The 17,665-nt window shown below is 35.3% G+C and overlaps 1 protein-coding gene across 2 annotated transcripts in view; it reads right to left on the reverse strand.

Annotated features, from left to right (window-relative positions):
• Positions 1-1,029: 1,029 nt before the first annotated feature.
• DNAJC5B (DnaJ heat shock protein family (Hsp40) member C5 beta) overlaps positions 1,030-17,665 on the reverse strand; it is a 57,974-nt gene continuing 41,338 nt past the window's right edge. For both annotated transcript variants that reach the window (XM_033126489.1, XM_033126490.1), the window contains exon 5: positions 1,030-2,279. In XM_033126489.1, coding sequence (XP_032982380.1) covers positions 2,185-2,279 — 95 coding nt within the window. In that variant the 3' untranslated portion in view covers positions 1,030-2,184. The remainder of the gene's footprint in view (positions 2,280-17,665) is intronic.

Raw genomic sequence — 17,665 nt, forward strand, 5'->3', positions numbered from 1 at the left:
GGATAACTGCAGTGATTCCAGATGGCAGCTCCTGTTGACCTCCACAGGATTGTTAAGCGGCCCCTTCTCAGGTGAAGAGTTCATCTTTGTTTCTATGGAGGTAGTCAAAGGAGCGTCCTGTGGAATTCATTCTCTCTTTCTTAGGCATCCCTGTGCTTGCATTCGCCACACATCACTGTAACCAGAAACTAGCCCTTTGTGGGAAATATTCACCAGAAACCCTCCAGGAATTTAATTCCACCATCTGATTCTGATTCTGCCTCAGGCTCTATTCTCATCTTTTGCCAGTTCTCTGGGCAAGCTGGGAATGGAAGTAAAAAATTCTGTGTGAGAGAGAAAAATGAGGTCTGGGAGAGAAGGAGAAGATAAGCTTTGCAATGTGCAGGTTGCTATTCAAAAATAGGCTTGACTTTTGCTTAGAGTCCTTAGGAAGCAAACGTAGTGGTTCAAATGATTCACAGGTGGGGCTATTTATCTATTGTTCCCTTCAAATGGAAAGTAGCTTTTGTTCGTTGAATACAGAGTTCTGAGCATTTGCTGGTTACTAGCTGTTGGTATTAGGAATCTTCGTGGGTCTTGTTGGTTGAGAGTAATGTGACATAAGAAGTCACATTGCATTTGTCTGTGAGTCTCCACATATAAAAATTGGTGTAAGACCACCTTATATTGTTAAACACTTGACTTTTCAGAGTTCTTTCACCTCAACTATTTCATCTGATCTCACAGCAACTCAGAAGGCAACAGCAAATATGAAAAGAGTCATAGGGAGATTCGCCATGTTATTCTCATCGCACTCGATCAAGTTGCTAGTTTGAACTTAGTGAACAAATTGCTAGTAGAACTTAGATTAGAACCAGGTTTCTTAACTTTCAAACCAGGGCTCTTTCTACTTGATTATGTTGATGAAAAAAAATATTCCAATAACTCAAGAGTTAGAGCAGAGTTTTAATGACATCAGAACTGTCAGAACTATCACATCAATTCTCACAATGTGTATTTAACCTCAGTTAATTGTAATTTAGTGAGTGATAGAGGGAATAAGAAACAAAGAAAAAAGAAAATGACATTTAATAATACTATATATAAAAACATAACAAGATCTTGAAAAATGTAATGTTATATAAAGATCTAGGAAAGGCCTAGAAAAACAAACACTTTTGCTGCTGTACTATTTTGGAAAAAAGCACATGGTTTCTACCATATAATGAATATGAAGATCAAACAAGTAAAATGCAGAGATAAGCTCTAAGCTTAAATGTTCCACATGAACAGAGCTGAGCATTTTCTGGTCAATGTAAATAATCCCACCAAAAATGGGGTAAGTGATATGCCTTTAAATCTAAATTTAGGTTAAAGAATTTAGAATTCTGCTCTTTACTTCATGTGTTTTTTTTTTTTTTTTTTTTTTAGTCTGGCTAATGTAGGCCAGTTGTACAGAAATTATTTTTACTTAAAAATGGCCAACACATTGTTTGGGGCTGGTTTGAGCTCAGAATGATTTTCTGGATCATTTATAACATTTAACCAGGTTGAAGTTTTGTTTTTGTTGTCAATTTAAAAGTACACACAAAACCTGTTCTTCCTGGTTTTACTGGTCAGTTTTCAGTGAAAGATAATTTTTAATCTTTCAAAAGCATACTTTAAAATAATATGGTTTGCCTTTTTTTAACCTAATAATTTCTTCCTGCCTCTTGAAATTTCTGTAACCATATTGAATATTGACAGGGAAAGATCTCCACACACCCGGAAATTTTCTCCTAAATTCTCATGTATATTTTACTGATGATATTTAGGGCAGATACGAATATTGCATTTAGCTAAATAGATGAAAAGTGGCTTCTGTTTTGGAATGCTACTTTAGTCTGTAAGGAATGAGGTCTGGCTCACGTGAAGGGCAGGCTTATAAAGCCTGTCCAGTGCCACTTTCTTACCTCATGGAAGGAGCATAAAACAACTCTTTAGGCGGTTATTCATTAAAATGGAATGTGTTTCATTAGGAATTCTACTCAAAGAGCGAATGTGTATACTGAGGAAGTTATGTAGCAATTATCTTTCCATACCTAAAAATAAAATACAAATATGGAAAAGTTCACAGCATTTCATGGTCCCTACCTTCCCCCCATTACCACCTGGAGACATGGCTGAACCAAGAGCAGGCACTGTGAACCCTCAGTGGGCTCAATATTAAGAGTCTGTGCAATAACTTCGAGGTCCTTCTCTGATTAGCTGTGTTTTCTCGTTTGCATTTGTAGGCTGGAGAACAACAGGAAAGTCCACATCTAAAAATAAACAAAAAAAAGCAATGAACATCCTCTTATGCTATGTCTCCTTTAATGGGGCAAGTGGTGGATATTTTTGTTGAAATCATGATTGGCAAATCAATTCTATTTGTAAGCTATTGAGGATACCTACCCTTTATGGGACTTCAGAAGGGAGGAGACACTATCTTTACTCTTCGTTTAAGGTCTCTCAGTTATAGAATTATAAAACCAAAGCAACTGAACCCAGCTTTCACTTTGAAGCAATTGCTAAACTTAGTGAACTTGAACTTTAGTTTTTACCATCCTGTGGGAATGAAGACAGGCCCGTTACGTATGTTATATAGACTATAGTGTCTATCTATATGAAAAAATGTCGCCTAGAGTTGTGCAGTACACAGTTATATATGTGCTCCTGGTTGGGAGAGAGGTCAAAACCCAGAGCTTGCTTAGGTGAAGAGTCTAATAGGAAGCTCTCCTCATAAAGCTAGTACCCAAAATGGTTATGTGCTCTCTAAATCGCTATACCTCTAAATCTGCAAAGAAATTTCTTATTCTTCCGTTTTGATGCTGAGTTGAGGGAGGAAAGGGCTCCCCTAAAAATGTTTAATGTCAAGCCAGTCAGCACACTAATTGCCAGACCAAATTTCTAATACCTGTGTGTTCTAAAAAAGCTCAAGCTGGTAATTTCGTTTAAAAGGGTCCAGTACAAGATGTGCTCCTAAGCATTAGCCAATGTGAATGGCCTGTCCACCCAGGCCTCAATCACTAAATTTTTGCAAGAAACATGAATTCATAGTAAAAACAAATAGGAGAGATAGGAGATAGGAGGAGGGAGAGAGAGAGAGAGAGAGAGAGAGAGAGAGAGAGAGAGAGAGAGAGAGAGAGAGAGAAGGAAAGAGGAGAGAGATTGATTGAGGAGGAGGAAAGGAAACATTACACATACAAACAATGCATACTGAGTGAGAGCCAGTAGAAACAACAGAAGGCGCAATCAGACCCAGAAAGACTTCAAACCCTACACTTACCAGGCACAGAATTAAAAGAAAAAAAAAAGAGTTGTGTTCTTAAATGACCAGATGAATTTTGAAATTAATAAAAAAAGAATGTCTAGCGATTAAAACATCTGAAATTTTAAAAACTTGAATGGTCTAACAGCTAAAGAGAGAATTAGTGAAGTGGATGACAGATCTGAGAAGATTAATCATAATATAACACAGAGAAACAAAGCAGTAAAATATAAAGGAGGTTAAAAGATACGAGGAACAGAATGACAAGTTCTAACATATCTAGTAAGACTTTCATAAAGAAATGAAGAGCAGAGGCAATATTTGAAGATTTAATGGCTGAGAATTTCCTCGAATTGATTAAAGATACCAATCCATAGATTTAAGAACCAGCCAAGATAAATTAAAGAGAAACTCATATTTAAAATATCTTAGTGATATTGAGGAACATCAAAGACAATGGTTTTGTAAGCAGTCTTACTTTTCTATAATAGCAAATACGGAAGCTAGAAAAAACTAAGGAGTTATATTTTCAAAATGCTAAAAGAAGGTATCTATCAACCTAAATTTATTGGCAAACCCTCTTATTGTTACTTTTTTTTTTTAAAAGCATGATATACAGGTATTTTCAGACAATAAAAACAGAATAGTGCCATCAGAAGTCTCAATTTAAAAGATGTAATTCAGGCAGAAAGAAAGTGTTACCAGATGGAAATTTTGTGCTGTAAAAAGCAATGATTAGTAAAGGAGATGGTAGATATGTGAGTAAAACTAAATGATTATTGACTATATAAAGCAATAATAATAATTTATGAGGCTTAAAATTAAGATAAAATTAGAATACAATGATAGTGTATAAAGCAGAATGGAGGTGATCAGAGTTAAAGTGTTATGAAGTTCTGGTATTGTTTAGGAGGGGTAAAGATAAGAATTAACTTTAAACTTTAATAACTTGAGTATACTTGATAAATTTCTAGGGTATTCCTAAAAGAATAGGACAGAGAATATAATTTCCAAACTGGAGGAGGAAAATAAATGGAATATGAAAAACATATTCTATCAATACAAAAGAAAGGGAAAAAAAGTAAAGAAGAGAGAAACAGAAAAAATAGTCAATTCAAAGTGATAATTATAAGAATGAAATATTAATAGAAAACATGTATATAATATATACAGGCCTAGCACTGTTCTCAGCACTATGTACTACATATGTTGACTCACTTAATAATAGATCTACAAGGTATTATTATAGCTATTTTTCAGTAAAGGAAACTGAGGCACAGAGAATTTTAAGTAGTTAGCCTGAGTTACACAAGTAGTAATAGAACTGGTATTCAAACCTAGGCAGTATGTCTTAGAATTTGTTCTCTTGAAGACAACACTATACTATCTCTCACAAAAGAGTAAATTAGTATTAAAAATCAAAATATATCATTAATTATAATAAGTACAAGTGGAATTAATACTCTTTTATTTAAAAGAAAAATATTGTCAGGCTGAATAAATCCCTCCAGCTATATGATGTTTACAAAAGACACATCAAAAAACATAAGGACAAAAAGCAAAGTTGAGAATAAAAAGATGGACACATTTACCACACAAATATCAACAAAAAGAAAGCTAATGTAACCATAGTTTAACAGACAAAAAAACAAAAAGCATTGCTAGAGCTAGAAGGTAGTGACATAATAAATGTTCAGTTCACCAAGTAGCTATAAAAATTCTAAACACATATACTATTAACGTATTTTCAAAGTATATGAAGCAAAAATTGACAGAACTTTAGAAATAGAAAAAGCCATCATCACAGTGGAAGATTTGAATGCTTCTCTCAGTAACTGATGAAGCAAGCAAAAATATCTTTAAGGATATAAAGAATCTGAAAAGTGTGATGTTGGGGACTGAATTGTGTCTGCCCTCCTAGCCCCCCCAAAACGTTTGTATGTCGAAATCCTAATCCTCAGAATGTGGACCATATTTTGAGAGAGCTTCTTTAAAGACGCAATTAAGTTAAAAAGAAGTCCTCTGGGTGGACCTCAATCCAATATAGATTACAGGTGTCCTTGTAAGAAGAGGACATCAGGACACTGACACACAGAGGAAAGACGTGAAGACACGAGGGAAAAATGTCCATTTACATGCCAAGAATTGAGGCCTCAGAGGAAACCAACCGTGCGACACTTTAATCTTTGACTTCTAACCTCCAGAATTGTGAGAGAATAAATTTCTGTTGTTAAAGCCACTCAGTCTGTAGTGCTTTGTTATGGCAGCTCTAGCAAAGTAATACGTGTAATAAACTACCTTTATTTAAATAGTCATATATGGAACAGTGAACCTAATAAATGCAGAATGTATTGTTTTGAAGCAGTGTGGAAAATTTATAAAAATTAAGTTCTAAGCTGTAAAGCAATCCTCAAGATAGTTCAAAGTATTGTATCATGCTGTCCCCATTCTCTTATCACAGCACAGTTAATTTAGACACAAACAACAAGAAAGAACCTGGAAAACTCCCAGGTTTACAAATTAAGACACATATAGGTCTAACTTATAGATCAAAGAAAAAATTGTAATAGAAGTTGGAAAATATTTAGTACTCAGATTATAAGAACACTATAAGAATATATGTGTGTGTGTGTGTGTGTGTGTGTGTGTGTGTGAAGTTAAACTGGTATTTGTAGGAAAATTTATAGTCTTACTAGCTTAATAGAAGAAGGGCTAAAAATTAAGAAGTGTAAAAATTAAGAAGTCAGAAAATTAACAGAATCAATTAAGAGAAGCAATAAAGAAAAGAAATTAATTATGTAGAAACATATACATGAGAATCAGTAAAACCAAAAATTATTTATTTGAGAAGAATAAAATTTTCAAATATCTGGTGAGAATGACCAAAAAAAAGAAAGCAGAAATAACCAACATAAGGAATGGAAAATGGGACAATAATGCAGACCCTATAGATGCCTAAAAGGTAATAAGCAATTTTGAAGAACTAAGTTTTCAATAAAAAGGAAAGAAAACAAATGGCCTATAAACGTTAAATACATTGAATCAATAATTTAAAACTTCTACAGTCTCACAGCCCAGAAGGTTCTACAAAATCCTATAGAGAGAAATAAACCCAATAAAACATATTGAGTTTATCTCAGGAATACAAGATAGTCTTCATGTTGGAACACCAATTCACATAATTCTTCATGTGAACATATTAAAATAGAAAAACCATGACTATCTCAATTGATGAAGAAAAAGTATTTCATAGAATTTCAGACCCATCAGATCAAATTCTAACAAAATAGTTTTGAAAGACAGTTTTTTCTTAACCTGATCAAAACCTACAGCAAACTTCATAACTATGATGCAATCTCGAAAACATCTTTTATTTAACATTTTACTAGGAGTCTCAGCAAACACAAAAAGCCAAGAAAAAGAAAAAGAAATGAAAAGGGATGGGAAGGAAGAATGAAAGCTATCACTATTCACAAATGATATAAGTAGTTATGTAGAAACCATAAAGAATTTACAGATAAATAATTAGAAATAGAGTTTAATTTCTTGGATTCAAAATCAATATTTAAAAAGTACAATTCTATATACCAAAAAAGTAGAAAGCTAATATACATGCAATTTCATTTATAATTATATAAAAATGGATAAAGTATTCAGGAATAAATGTAACCAAAGATATATAACATATATGTTTATTGAAAGCCAGTAAAGAAGACCTAAATAAATGGAGAAATATACCATGCCACATATTAGAAGACTCACATTCTTAAAGATGTCAATTCTACCTAATTGATCTACATTGTCACTACAATTCTAACCAAGATCCCAAAGGTTTCGTTTAAAAAACTTTTGTTAAAGAACTTGACAAAGCTGCTTCTAAAATTTATATGGAAAAGCAAAAGGCCAAAGATATGTGAAACTCGCCTGAAGAACAAGTTGGGAGAACTTGTCTAAACAGTTTAAGAATTGTAATAAATGTAATATTAGGCTCATTTACTGCAATTCCTAATACTGTTTAGACAAGTTCTCCCAAAATAACCAATGAACAAGAACAGAGAGCCAAGAAACGGCTCCATATATCCATTGAAAATATATGCCAAAACCAAGACTAGAAATTGGTGTGCTGGAACAGTTGTTTTCTGTATGGAAAAGAAATGAAATCGGAACCCTACATCATACCACGTGCAAAAATTAATTCCAGATAATTAAACATGGAAATGAGAAAAGGAAAATTATAAAACTGTGAGAAGACCGTATAGGCATAGGGAAAGATTTCTTAATCAAAACACAAAAATTACTAAACATACAATCAAGCAAAGATTGACATTTTGACTACATTAAAATTAAGAACTTGGGCACATCAAAAGGCACCATAGAAAGTGAAACACCACGTATAAACTGAGAATGTATTTTAAACAAACAATCAATATAGCACCCAAATATATAAAAAAAATCAGTAAGAAAAAGGCAGATGTTATAATAAAAAACCTGCAAATAATTTGAATAGACGTTTTGTAGAAGGTTAACCCAAATGACCAATAAACCTATGAAAAGATGTCCAACTTTCCTACTAATCAAGGAGATAAAAATTAGCACCACAATGGTATACCATTTCCCACCCACCAGACTGGGACACATTTATAGTCTGGTGATGTCAAGTCTTGGTAAGGATTTGGGGCAACAGGAACTCCCGTTAACTGTGGGAGTGGAAATTACTGCAACAGTTTTACAAAACAGTAAGTTTTGTAAATAAATTGTAGATGTGCATACCCTTTGACTAAGGTATCCTACTTCTATGTATATACTTAGAAAACTCTAGCACACATGCTCCAGGAGAGATGTGCAAGAATGTTCATTAACAGTATTGTTTGTAGTGGCAAAAAAAAAAAAGTGGAAACTACCCAAATATCCATTAGCAGTAGAACGGATAAATAAATGATGAGATATTCTCACAGAAGAGTGTTATACAACAGTGAAAATGAATGAATACTGTCACAATGTGAATGAATGAATCTCAGAAATGTGATGTTGAGTGAAAAAAAAAAGCAAGTAAGAAGGATAATTGTTGACTAGAAGTCCATTCATTTAAGTTCATTAAGTTCAAAAATATGCAAAACCAAGCAACACACTGATTAGGAATATAAACATATATAGTTATAATACTAAAAAGAATAATAAGAAAGTGATTACATTACAATAGCCAAGACATGGATAGAAATAAAGTAAGTGTGTATGGATGGATAAATAAATAATGAAAATGTGGTATATATACACAATGCAATATTGTTCATCCATAAAAAATAAGGAAATGCATTATGCTAAGTGCAATAAGTCAGAGAAGGATGAATACTGTATGATCTCACTTATGTGGGGATCTAAAAACAAAATAAAATCCAAACTGCTAGAATAATTAGTGGTTACAAAGGCAGGGAGAGGGAAGAGGTGAAATTGGATTAAGGTGGTTAAAAGGTACAAACTTTCAGTTATAAGACAAATAATTACAGTGGGTGTAATGTACAATATGACGGCATAGTTAACACTGCTATATGGTACATTTGTAAGTTGCAAAGACAGTAAATCTTAAAAGTTCTCATCACAAGGAGAAATTTTTTTTCTTTTTTTTTCTTTCGGTATCTATATGAGATGATGGATGTTTCCTAAAAATTGTGGTAATTCTGTCACAATATATGTAGTCAAGTCATGATGCTGAACACCTTAAACTTATAACAGTTATAGAACTGAATTAAGTACCTCAATAAAACTGAAAGAAAACAAAGAAAACGATTACAAATGATTTAAGATAGCAGTTACCTCTGAGGAGGGAAAAGCAAAAAAAAAAAAAAAAACTTAAAAGATAATGGCAATATTCTTTTTCTGAAATGTAGAAAGTCAGATCATAATCTTTGTATGTATTAAATGTTTAATAGAAACAATGACAGATAAAGTAGTTAAATGAATTACCCCCAAAACCCTAACCAGCAACTATCAGGGCTTGAAGTGGGGTTGAGTACTGCTCTCAGGGAGGTGGCGTATGAGGCTGGTAATCAATCAGCTTTCCCATTTCCCCACGCGGTGAATCTCGATGCTTTGTTTAGGCCTGTGGTATCATCACTTCCTGCCATGGGTGAATTTTCAGGGAACAAAGAACCCTCTTCTGCAGGAAGCGTGTTTAGTTTCTCTAGTCAAATCTTGGTCTACTTGGTCTCCTCTTCTTACACAGTTTTAAACCGAGGTGAGAGTCACAGAACAAAATTAACCATTTTTAAAGGGAACAATTTAGTAGTATTTAGGACATCCAGAATGTACTAAATGTAGAATTTATTACCTCTATCTAGTTGCAAAATATTTCCCCAACAGGAAACCCAGAACCCATTTGGCAGTTGCTCTCTGTTCCTTCCTTTCCCCCAATGGAATCATACAATAGCTGTTCTCCTGTGTCTGGCTTCTTTCACTCAGCACAACGTAGCATGTTTCAGTACGTTTTTCCTTTTTATGGCTGAATAATATTTCACCTCCTCTATTTTTTTTTTTTTTTTGGCACTTTCCTCCTCAGAACCTCCTGGGTTTCTCTCAACTCCTTTACCCCCTCACTAGTTAAATCCTACTGCTTTTGCTCTTCTCTAGCAAACTGTCCAGGATTCCAGCTGTTTTCCACCTATCACACTTCACTTTGATGGTATGAGCCTTTGTCTGAGCATATTTCAGTTTGGGGTTATCTGCAAATATGATCTCTGCACAACTTCGTTCAATTCCTTGTTAAAACTATTCAATAGAACAGCCCAGTATGACTGTGCCTGCCTTGCCTGGCATCTGGAGCACCATTTGCCTTAATCCGCAGGATACAGGAGCTATTGTGCCAAGTGCTTTGCTGGTATCAAGATTCATCTGTTTTAGGGTTCTCCATCCCCATAATCTCCTACCCCTTAACTCTTCCTCATTCTTTAAGTCTTCAGCTTTCAATAGCACTTCTTCAGGGAAGCTGTCCTCACCTGCATCCAGGTCAGGCCCCCGACCATTCTCTCTCACTGCCCCCGTGCTTCTCCTTTGCCAGGCTTATTACACCTGTACATTAACTAACTCTGTGTATTTGTTTAATATTTGTCTCCCAGTCGCCTCTGCTGGATTCTTTTCTCTAGCCCCTAACACAGTGTCAGGTAAATATTAAGCGCTCAATTAATGTTTGCTTTTGAAAGACTATCCTGATAAACCTGTCTAGACTATCTTGATAAACCTGCTCACTGAATCTTAGCAACAAAAATCGAAGAAACGTTGGATCCACTCTGAGCTGCTTCTGGGGTAGTTTGAGCTGCCTCACTTGTCCTACTCCCCTGGCCCAGGGCCTTGATGATACTTGCTTGAAATTTTCCTATAAAGAAGCAATAAAGGGCTTTGCAAGAATTATTTTCCATAAGTCACTTAGAAATTGATTCTTTCTGGGGGGCCGGCCCGGTGGCTCAGGCGGTTGGAGCTCCATGCTCCTAACTCCGAAGGCTGCCGGTTCGATTCCCACATGGGCCAGTGGGCTCTCAACCACAAGGTTGCCGGTTCGATTCCTCGAGTCCCGCAAGGGATGGTGGGCTGCGCCCCCTGCAACTAGAAAACGGCAACTGGACCTGGAGCTGAGCTGCGCCCGACACAACTAAGACTGAAAGGACAACAACTTGACTTGGAAAAACAGGCCTGGAAGTACACACTGTGCCCCCAATAAAGTCCTGTTCCCCTTCCCCAATAATAAAATCTTTAAAAAAAAAAAAAGAAATTGATTCTTTCTGATTGGGGGAAAGAGAGTAGGAAGAAGATTGAGTGAGGGTTAGTGAAATTATGAAGGATTAATTTAATCTCTTCCTTGGTGCCCTTTTCCTGGGCAGTAAAGTGTGATGAATGCTTAACAGCAAATGTAGTAAGTGTCTCAATATCTTGGCTGAGAGCAAGAGTCTAATTAGAAGCCATATGGCCTCTTCAGCTCAGTGGCTGTGAATTTATTTGGGTTTCATCCAGGTGAGTAGCAGGAACAGTTAAGCAATCAACAGATTTTTCTATGCACTGAATCTCACGTTTTTGGATCCAAGGTCAACACTATAAAATTTTCTCCTTTGGATACTTTATTCTCTCTTTTTCAAAAAAAAAAAAAAAAAAATGGGGAGGCGGGGAATCGTGACTTCACAAGAGGAGTATTTGATCCACTGCCTTCGGCTTAGAAAAAACAAATGAATTTCTCTCTTACATTTTGGGTTTGCTCGGACAGCGTATGCAGACATAACTAGTTCCCATTTATGTTCTTGCCTCTGTTCTCTCTCTCTCGCTCTCTACACACACACACACACACACACACACACACACACACACACACTCACACACATACACACTGTCCCAGGGAATGGGATTCTATTTCAAGATGGTCTAGAAAACCCTTTTGGCTAGGAGAATTCTGATTTTATTGTGGCGTTTAACTAACAGAGGAATGTAGAGTCTAAATGAGCTTTTTTTCAATATAACCTCAAAGTTTCACAAAACGGAACTTCTAATTTGTGAACGTTTTTAAGGAAGAGAAGTAACCTGGTATCCATTACCTCTATCTTTCAAATTTCCAAAAAGGGGGGATGGGCTCCCCCAACACACTGTCTCTCTTGTATTTGTTCCTGATTGAGTCATAAGAATAATCAAGTTCCCCTGTGTTCCTAGGATTCACTGGGAGTACATTTTTATGTTGAGAAAGAGATGGGAATCAGTTTACAAGTTCTATAGTTTCCAGTGACTATTGAAGATGCCACTGTTTTGAACATGTCCCCCTTTATTTATTAAGGGTAGAAGCCAGATTATACTCTTTTACACAGTTGAAAGAGACACAATAGCCTAAGCAAATCTCTCTACTACCAAATCCCACTCTGTACCACTACTCTCGAACAGAGACTGGTACCATGTTACAGCATCAAAAAGTATCTTAGACTTTAGCTAGTGTCAAGGAGTAGGCATGTTTGAAATATACACATAAAAAGAAATATCCAAGAAAAATCATAAGCTTTAGATATAAAATTAGAATTATTAAACTATCTCCAGGCAGGTGACAAACATTTCTAATGGTTTTTTGTATATCAGTTGGTTAAACAAAGAGTTTGATATTTCAAATTTGAATTTTCATAAATTAAGAAACACCTACAATGTCCAATAACATGTCCTTAAAAATGAAATTTGAGATGTCACCAAATTTAAATCAGAAATGTATTTCTCTGGTTAGCTCCTAGTCTTTCCTCTTTTTTATTAGCCTAGTTAGGCATAAGGAGACAGTAAAGTAGTAAGCAGATATAACTTTTATTCGGGGGAGAGGATTATATCTTATTAGTTTTATTATACTTTATATCTTGGCATTTTTGCAAAATCAGAGGGAATCATATAAGAAATAAATGCTAACCACACTTCTTTAGAACTCAATACTCCTACGTGAGAAATAAATTTCTAGTTGTAATTTCATACACTAGCCAAATCTCTAAACACGGTATAATCTGTAGCATAGCATTTAGATGGATAATTATTGTAAAACCCTTGCTCCACCCACTCTATCCCCACCCCACTCTATCCCCCAATTAGCTTCCCTTTTTCCTAAATGCAGAGTGTTATGCTCTGGAGACAGTTTTTCCTATTCTTTGCCAGGAGGTATCAAGCTTGAAATCCAGATTTATAGCCATACAGTGAAATATTCTAACAATAGTGCCTACATAATTTGCAAAACCCAGTGCAAAGTGAAAATGTAGTACACCTGATTCAAAAGCTAAGAATTTCAAGATGGTTACAGCACAGCAATAAACCAAGTGTTGGAAATCTTAGTCAGTGTAATAAGGCAAGAAAAGAAATAAAGGGCATACAGATTGGGATAGAAGAATTAAGACTCTATACTTGCTGGTGACATGATTGTTTATATATAAAATCTCAAGGAATTCACATACACACACACACACACACACACACACGCACCAATAAAAATTAAGTGAGCTTAACAAGAACACAGGATTAAAGTCAACACACAAAAATAATTGTAAATACTTGAACAATTGAAAATCAAAATTTAAAACAAATTCCATTTACTGTAGCTCCCTCTAAAATGAAATACTTAAAGTACCAACCTCACAAAACATGTGCCAGTTCTGTATACTGAAAACTATAAAATGCTCTTAAAAGAAATCAGATGAGACATACCATGTTTCTGGATTGGAAGACTCAACATAGTAAAGATGTCAATTCTTTCTAAGCTAATCTACAAATTTAATGTAATACCAATAAAAAAATCAGCAGTATTTTTCTATCAATTTAGAAACCTGATACTAAAATGTATGTAGAAGAATTGTACACCTGAAATCTATGTAATTTTACTAACAATTGTCACCCCAATAAATTTAAAAACAAACAAACAAACAAACAAAAACCCAAAAAAACAAAACAAAACAACAACAAAAAAGATACTGCCTCATTCGCAGTAGATGGATTGGCAGATGTGTTGTCAGAAGTAATATTTATCAATATTGAGGAAAAATAGTACTAGTTAAAATAGGTATCTAAGGTACAGGTAGTTATAGCAGAAATAATGATGTGAATGAGCAGGTATAATAAACAATAAAAAGAACTCCAAGACACCAAAATGACAATAAACAACCCTGTAAAAAAAAAAAAAAAAAAGAAACAAAAAGATTCTACTGGGGGTGGAGGATAACAGTTTTACAATTTTAGATTATTATGTCAAATCTGTCTTATTAGCTATAAGATGGTAATGCTAATGAATGTTCACCCTCAGCTTCCACTGTGTAGCAAAATTAAAAAATGTGTTTTTAATGAAAAAATAATTTAAAAAAATGTATGTAGAAAGGCAAAGAAACTAGAATAGCCAAAACAATTTTGAAAATGAATAAAGTTGGAGAAATCACACAAGCTCTTCTAAGACTTATTGTAAAGCTGTGGAAAGTGTGTTATTGGTGAAAAGATGTACAGATAGATCAATGGAACAGAATAGAGAGTCCATAAATAGATCCATAGAAATATGGCCAATTCATTTTTGACAAAGGTGCAAAGACAATTCAATGGAGAAAGGATAATCCATTCAGCAAATGGTGTTGGAACAGTTAAACTCTAAATGCAAAAATAAAAGTCTCCACCTAACACCACACCTTTTACAAAAAGGAACCCAAAATGGTATAGATCTAAAAGTTAAACATAAAAGTTTTAGAAAACATTGGAGAAAATCTTCATAACATAGGTTTAGGGTAAGAGTTCTTAGATATGACATCAAAAGTACCAATCCATTAAGAAATTTGAAAATTTTTCATCAAAATTTTTGCTCTGCAAAAAAAAATGTGTACATAAAATGTTTTTACTATTAAATTGAGTTAATGTATAAAATACTACTTTATGCCATAATATATTAGTACTTACAAAAAAATATATGTAGATATGATAACATTTTTGTAAAACAAACAAAACCTCATAAATATTTATACAAAAATTTTAAAAGTTGTCTTCCTTGGGGAGTTGGTGCCCGGAGGTTGGTGTAAACTTGGCTTTGACTCTATATCCTCCTGTGGTGATTGAATTTTTATGAATATCTCTTACTTTTATACAAGGTCCCAAACCTCCCCACCACTGGTAGCTTTTAAATGAGACTGGGCAGCAGTCTGCTAGAAAAGTTGTGGGGAGGTGAGGGTTGATTCCACGGATTCCTTCCAACTCTAAAATCCTAGGATTTTATGATTAGATCCAACATAATATAATCAAAATTCCCTAAGAAAATATTTGCCATATTTAATTCAATTTCTGAATCACCAAAAGAAAATACTCAAAGCTCCAGTGTGTCACAAGTGCCTTCTGATGGACTCAAATCTTGATGTACATGTATGATGCTTATCATTTGCCACGAATAACCTGATGTCCAAGTGACTAGTAGCCACTTTCAAGTGTATTTTCTTAAACAGCTTTAAGTGGGTTTCCTTCATTTGCAGAACAGAAGAGACCACAGTCCATTAATTGGATCAGAGGCCAGAAAGCATAGTCTTCTCATGGAATCTGCTTTTTCATCCTTGTTACAAGCCTTCACTTGCATTAATTTTACCAGCAAACTATGTTAAGTCTCTGAATTAGTGGAGTAAAAATCCCAAACTAATGCATCTAACTGAAAAATAAGGCATAAATTCTCATAGTGAAATGTTAGCAATGGTGAATTTAATGAAATTTAATGTGCAATTAATGAAATTTAAGCTTCAGGGACCTTTATCCATTGAGAGCCTTCCAAAGTCCTTGTGGGACCCTAGAAATATGTTTACATTCGGTAGATTACAAAAGTGAGATATTTTAACCATAACCAAATATTGTCTCTTTCTACTTTGACTTTCCCTCCATCATGCTTTTCTTCTTGATGAGTGACGTCAGAGAAGCTATAGACATTTGGGGGATTTGGTTAAGGAGAAATAGCGTTGAAGATAGATTTGGTTTGAGTCTAGTGGGTAATGTTTTTGTGGTTTGCAGCAGTTTTGTGTATAATTATTGGTGGCCATATTGGCATAGGAATGGCTTTAGGGATACTCCTGTAGCTCACTCTACCAGGTCACTTGCTGAGGGGGCACGAAGAGCCATACCACAGGTGGTGCACACAATACAAATATGTCCAGTGGGCTCTCATCCTGGAAGATGGAGGGGCAACAACGTTTGAAATGTGCAGAATCAAACAATGGTGTGTGGAAAAATTCTTCCAAATTTTACATGTTATATATGAAATAAACTCGAAAGGAGTTTTTGCAAATTTGGCAACATTCCCTAAAAATTTAGACAACGTTATCAACAATGAGTTGTAAAACTGAGACTATTCTAATCTACCAATCATAAAAAACAAATTTTGACCAAACATACTAGAGGAAAGACAGAACTATTTTTTTATTCTTTCTACAGGAAATGATACTATAAAATTTTTGTTAAATAAGGAGGCAAAGAATATGCACCCCGAAAGCATAGGATAAAAGTATTATAGAGGTGTGCCAGGAAGTTAATTAAATTACTGCTGTTTTTCTAGATTTTGCGATATTTATGGTATTTGTCACTTTTTAAGCTTTGCAATTTGTTGTGATTTCTTCTTCTCATTCTAAGTCAATACTTTCCGATCCAATTTTGTATTTGTAATTTTGTGTTGTTTTCCTTAAAGAGGACTGCCCAGATTGCGTAAGTTTCAGGCCTTACAAAACGTGGATCAACTCTGCATAGGAGCGTTTAAATATTTAGGAGTAAGATAAAGCTTTTCCTTTTGGTTAAGAATTCTTAGTAACACAGTCAAATAGGATCATGATTTCCTTAGTCTAGAATCTGACCTCTGCAATAGAATTGGTAGCTCTGGGGGGTCAGAACTGAGAACAGTGAAAGGCACATAGATTTATCACCAGTCACCCTGCAGGAAGGAAACCTGGGTGGAATTTGGCACCGAGGATGAATTTCTGTTCCAGAAAAGAAATCTGAAAAGGTCTGCTGAAATGACCTGGTGGAGCTTTTATCTACTTTAAAAGAGAAAAGACTTTGAGGCTTTTCAGAGAAGTGTGAAACACTGGATATGGGATATCTAGGTTCAATTCACCTAGTTTTGGTTTCCGCGCTAGAAAGGACCAGTTAAGATAGCGCTGCCACAGTAGATGCCGCCGACAGTACTGTCCGATCTCAGTGTCCATTCCTGTCCTCTGTCAGTGACTGGGAACCGGACAGGATTGATGGATGTTATGGGACCCTGTGGGCAGCGGCCAGAGCCGCCTGACATGATCGCATCACAGTTTATCTCCCTCACAGGAGCAGATGGCATTAATACACGAGCTCATCATTCTTCAGCAAGTTATGCCAAGGTCACTGGCCTTTCCCGGAAAAGGAGTGTACATATATGTATCTCTTGTTAACTCATTTAGGAGTAATACTGCTTGACTGCTCTTTTTGTTATTTACGCCCCCATAAAAGACTTGTCCTTTTCTATCCCAAATAAGGCAGAAGAAACTTGTAATTGTATGTCACCATGGGCCCACAATTTTGCTCCAGGGGCAGCAATAAAAAATTATAAGAGTGACACCCCGTTTGCTAGACTGACCACCCCAATAGTCCCCATAGGAAGGGGTCACAGGTTATAGGAAAATCCCTTTTGTCCTCTCTGATCCCTCCCCAATCCTAAATGGCCTGAAACTAAGTATGATTGACATGATTGAAGATTCCTTCCTTTAAGCTGGAGTCAGGATGGGTAATAACTGGATGCTACTTAGCATCACATTTGATTGGGAATAAAAGGTCTGTGGAAACCTTTGAGCGGTCTCTGCTGCTTGATGGCTGGAATTTCTGTTTCATTGTGATCCAGAGAGTCAGAATATGGTACAGTCCTGAGAAGTGCCCGTTCCTGAT

Source organism: Rhinolophus ferrumequinum, chromosome 14 (genome assembly GCF_004115265.2).
Source record: "Rhinolophus ferrumequinum isolate MPI-CBG mRhiFer1 chromosome 14, mRhiFer1_v1.p, whole genome shotgun sequence".
In the NCBI taxonomy this organism is placed as follows: domain Eukaryota; kingdom Metazoa; phylum Chordata; class Mammalia; order Chiroptera; family Rhinolophidae; genus Rhinolophus; species Rhinolophus ferrumequinum.